Here is a 4,882-nt window from a genome sequence, read left to right as displayed (position 1 = left end):
ATGGGCGTGTCAACTAAATTATGAGTTTCGCACACGAGAACGGGAGGCGGGAACAGGATCCCATCCAGATCCCATCCAGCTGGGTAAGTATATGGAGAGAGAGCGGTGGAAAATGCTTAAGTAAATTACAGTGCGTGCAAATGTGCTTGTGAACATGGAATTATAATTTAGCCCCGAACCGTGCGAGCCGAGCCGCTCCAATTTACAATTAGCCAATGTTGGGCCACTCGGACCCCGCTGATGAAGGGATTTTAATAAATTCAGCTCGTCGCATGTCTGACTATAGAAAGGGAGATGCAAGATGCAAGAAATAATGATAAAAATTAACAACCAGAAAGCGGTTTTCATCTTAAGTGCAGTTTACGCTTGATTATTATGTTTGCGGGACGAGTTTCCGGGTGGTTAACTCAGCCCGGCTCCGGTGCCAAAGTCGCAATTGCAAATATTGCCAATAAAATGAGTTAATTTTGGCCCGGCCACTAAGCCAGGCTAAGCCGAAAAGCCAACATGCTCGCTGTTATTTCGGAAATCCAAAAACAACTGATATATTCCATATTTGGGCGCAATCAATTGTTGGCCTCCAGTGATATGTCAAACATTTGTGGTTTCGGGATTGGATTGTTGCATGTTTTTGGTAAATCAAACTTCATGCATACATGTAGTAACTGAACTACCCCGCAGGTATTTGTTTTAACTGGAGTTTCAATCAAACAGATGTTGACCTCTGGGCGTTATGGAATATCAAAACTACACACAGTTTTATCAAGCGAAAAAAATATGTGATATAAACACACAACTACTTGCAGGCTGCTTACTTTGCTTAACTTTGAGTTTGGTCTTGAAAATAAGTAACTAACTTTAAGGAATTGCTCAAATACGTTTAAATTGAATTTACTGTGAAACTTTTTCAATTAATTACATTCATAAATTAACGTGTAAAGTCACCGCACTTGAAGCACTTGCATTCAGTTGGCTCTCGGAGACGTATGTCCATGCTGCCCATTTCCGGTGAGGTGAGACGAGTGCCATCCGGATCATAGCAATGGGTCAGAGTGATGACTTTCTCCTTGAGGAAGCTTTCACGGCAGCAGTAGCATTCCTGAAGAAAGGGTTTTATACTATTCTTATTGATCCCTCAGTTACGACTCACCTTTAGAAAACCCGTTGGAGTTATCACCGAAGGTTGCACCTGACTGTTGCACAATCCCTCGCACTTGTTCACTATGACATCGGCATTGCAGGTCCTCTGCATCCTTCCCAGCTCATCGAACTCCTCTTTAATCAAATGGATTTCTGACTTGAGGGTCTCGCAGTTCTCGTCTCCGGTTCCTTGGCTATAGCGCAAGGCCCTCAGGCACTGGGGCATTAGCACTGCTACGACGAAGAGGAGCTCCTGGACATGCATTCTGACCCAAACCCAGCTCCAAGTTCAACTGTTTCCGCACGTTCAATCCGTGCTCGCTTTTATACAGGACTCAATCCTGACTTGGTGATATATGTCAATGACTGGCTGATGGAATGTTTGTGTCCTGCCCAGCGGGTGCCATTTTGTTGTTTGAATTGCGGTAGGACCAGGGGCTTTTTCACCCATTAGGCTACCCTGTTAATTGGTGATTAAATCCAACGACAGGACCACAAGTTGTGAATATGTTGGTTATGGGGAACATGGAGGATGTTGAGATTTAGTGGTGTAAAAGAAGAAAATCATATAGGTATATGTATTTTATATTATATATTTTGTAATATAAGTATCTATATTTAATGAATGAGATGGAATGTTGCCAGAGCATATCATTTCGGGTAAGGGGAGCACACTTAAACTTAATCAGAAGACAATCCATTATATCCGGGGCTTCCCCCCCTGTCTTTTCCTGGAAACTAAACTAAGCAAATAAAAATATAAAATCGCAATCTGTCTGCCGCTTTCCACCTCTTGTGGATCTATTGGCCCTTTCCCCCCCTGTTGGCATAAGCATCACCATCGGCATCCTCTTTGTCTCGCCCAATTTCCCAGCATCCCACATTCTCCTCTCCTATCCACATTTAGTCGTATCTGTGGGATTGCCTTTCCACCACTCACTCCTCCTCTGTGGGCCATGGTCGATGGCTGCGCTTTAGAATCATCGACGCAAACGCAAAAAGTCTCAATGGCGCAGTAAATTATGTTTTATTATGCAATAAAGTCAACCATAAAAACGCTGCAATAAATTAAATTAACTACTAAAAATGCTGATTTTATTTTTACCCTCCGTTTGCAAAATTGTTGTTCAGTCAGTCCCGTCTCCATATACATATATAAACGAGTGAGTATTTGAATACATAAACAAGGATGTATGTTTGTATATATATAGTATATATATATCTTGTATTGGGCCAAAGTTCTGTTCTGCTATTTTGCCATCAGTCTGGATTTTTGTGTGCTTTCAGTGAAAGGATGCTTTCAAATTGTAAAAGTCTTACGTTGCTTCTATGCAGATTAAGTGCTTTTTAAAACAGCATTTTTGCAACAGAAATTTTGCCTTAAAATATCTAAAATATCTTTAATTATTACCAAAAATAATTTAATTTGAATTGAAGAACCATTTCTTTATAATTTCGTGCAAAGCATCATATATTTATCTTATTATTATGTTTTTCAGGTTTAAAGAAAGTCAATTCAAGTTGAATCTAAATCAATTTTAAAAGTGTACTTTAAAATGTCAATAACATATTCAGAAATACAATTTCAAGTCAAAGAAATATACAGATATTTTAGCTAAAGAAAGCTTTAAGAATCTATATATTCTGTCCACAAAGCAATCATTATTTTCAAATTAGTAGATTACCGTTCTCGAAACATAAACATCAAAGGACGAGCCAGGATACAAAAAAGGAGCCCTCATGCACCCCGGGTGCACATGCATGAAATGCAAAGAGACACAAGCCCGGCGACAGTAAAAACAAAAGCGCAATGTTTTATACAAATAAATATGACACATAAATACCAGCTAACAACAATGGTTTCCCTGGGAGTATCTGCCAAAAAAATAACATCAACTACAACAACAAATAAAAAGAATTCAACAAAATCTCAAAAGCGAAAACAAAATACAAAAAAAAATTGCAAAACATGGTAACAACAAAGCCAGCCGACCAAGCGACAGGGACCGACAGTTAATTCCGCGAAAGAGGAAATTACAATTCATGCCCTTTGGCGGGACTCCATGATTATCAGATCGAATTAGTGTCTGACTGAGCTTCCCCAGTGTCCTCCGCGTCCTCCTCGTCCTGTGCATGTCCTGCGGCCACATACGCTACACTTTTTTTTTGTTTTATTGCTGCCCTCGACCGAACCATTTGAATGAACTTGGACCCGATGTGGATGTGGCTGCTCCTTTGTCTTCGTCCCTTCATTTAACATCAACAACAGAAGAAAAAACCCAACAGTCACGGGCGTGAGTGTGTGTGCCCCGGTCCGGCAGTGTCCCGGAACCTGTCATGACCAGAAAGATGCCCTCAATTGTTCAACGGCTGGCTGTTCATTTAGCTGAACGCAGATCCTTTGCGAAAAAAGCACTGAAAATATAATTGTATGTATTGAATCCTGACACATTTACTTTCATCGAATAACTCAATCATTTGTACACTTTTTATTTTGAATTTATCTTAAATTTGTGCAGGGTTTACAGGAAATTGGTGTTAGTTGTTTAATGTTTTGGTTAAGTTCTGGGAACTAAAAATATAGAAATATAGAAAGGAAGTTAAATGTGTGTAGGTTTGTTACAGATTTAATTAGATTACCCTGCTTAATGTCAGGGTATCTATAAAAACCATAATGATCTTACAGCCAGAAAGTATAAATATTTACTTTAGTATACCGAAGATTACAATACAAAGTTAACTTTGTTAAATTGATTTTATTTATAATATTATGTACCTTTTCTATCCATTACATACTTGTTCTATTGTCAAAATATTACATAAGTAATACAGAAAAAGATTAATTATGATATATTGTGTATGTGCTCAAATCAAATTATTAAAAAATATAAACATTTATGTCTCTCAAATAACAATAAATCACATATTATCTCTAACATATTCAATGCTCAAATTTCCAACACATTTCGATAATCTGATATTTTTTCCTAATTGAATTTTAATGCTGCTCCCTCCACTGGACTTGTTTCCCCTCTTAATTGATTTAGAATTAATATCCGCTGTTTGAGTCTGACGATGCCAGGCAAATAGAAATAAGCTAAAAAGTAACAATCAGCAGACGCATTTATTGTATTAAAGCCTGGGGGGTTGGCCGTCTCCGACTTGGCCAGACTCTTACTTAGCCAAATGACTGGCTGTTGACTCATTATGGTAAAGACATGTGTTAATTTATGTAACTTTCCCGAACTGCCATTGTGGGGTTCATTAATCATTATTTTTTCCTTCCTTCCTTCGTTTCGAGACTTTCAAGTTGGCCCCATGTCTCGGGGATCGCTGCCTACTCTTTTATGTTATTTTTAGTTAATTGTTTGTGCTGTAAAATGTTTATGCGTTTTGGCCAACAGCTCGGAATCGGAATCGGATTCGGCTGCCTTTGCCCTCTTTGACTAATGTGTGCCGCGTGTTCACGTTTTTGTCTCAATGATTTATTGATGTCCGCTGGACAAAGTCATTTTACTTTGAAAGCGGTTTCGTGTGTCTGCAAAACATATCAATCATATTGGAAATTAATTTTGATAGCCACATAAAGTTTATGATATAAAAAAATACGATGGAAAAAACAAAATAATAAAACGAAGCTGACATAAGGTATTGCAACATGGATAGTTTTACAAAAATTAATTACTTTTTTGGAAATATCGTGGAAATTTATCTAAGGCTGTGAATATTATATGAAAATATA

At 38.1% G+C, this 4,882-nt stretch overlaps 1 protein-coding gene across 1 annotated transcript; it reads right to left on the bottom strand.

Annotated features, from left to right (window-relative positions):
* Positions 1–928: 928 nt before the first annotated feature.
* Pburs (bursicon subunit partner of burs) lies at positions 929–1,405 on the bottom strand. The gene is made up of 2 exons (XM_020955095.2): positions 1,151–1,405; positions 929–1,099 (listed from the first exon to the last, which is right to left on the bottom strand). The coding sequence occupies exons 1-2, from the start codon at positions 1,403–1,405 to the stop codon at positions 929–931; spliced, it is 426 nt and encodes a 141-aa protein (XP_020810754.1).
* Positions 1,406–4,882: the final 3,477 nt, after the last annotated feature.

The sequence above is a fragment of the Drosophila serrata genome, unplaced genomic scaffold (assembly GCF_035046125.1).
Source record: "Drosophila serrata isolate PLE 108 unplaced genomic scaffold, ASM3504612v1 contig_245, whole genome shotgun sequence".
Classification (NCBI taxonomy): domain Eukaryota; kingdom Metazoa; phylum Arthropoda; class Insecta; order Diptera; family Drosophilidae; genus Drosophila; species Drosophila serrata.
This window is presented reverse-complemented; position numbering and strand designations above follow the sequence as displayed.

Bases quoted from the DNA above. Each gene is read 5' to 3' on its own strand.
- Pburs (XM_020955095.2), bottom strand. From the start codon at position 1,405: ATGCATGTCCAGGAGCTCCTCTTCGTCGTAGCAGTGCTAATGCCCCAG. The intron at 1,100-1,150 runs GTGAGTCGTAAC...CCCTTTCTTCAG, and splicing joins CTCCAACGGGTTTTCTAAAG to GAATGCTACTGCTGCCGTGA.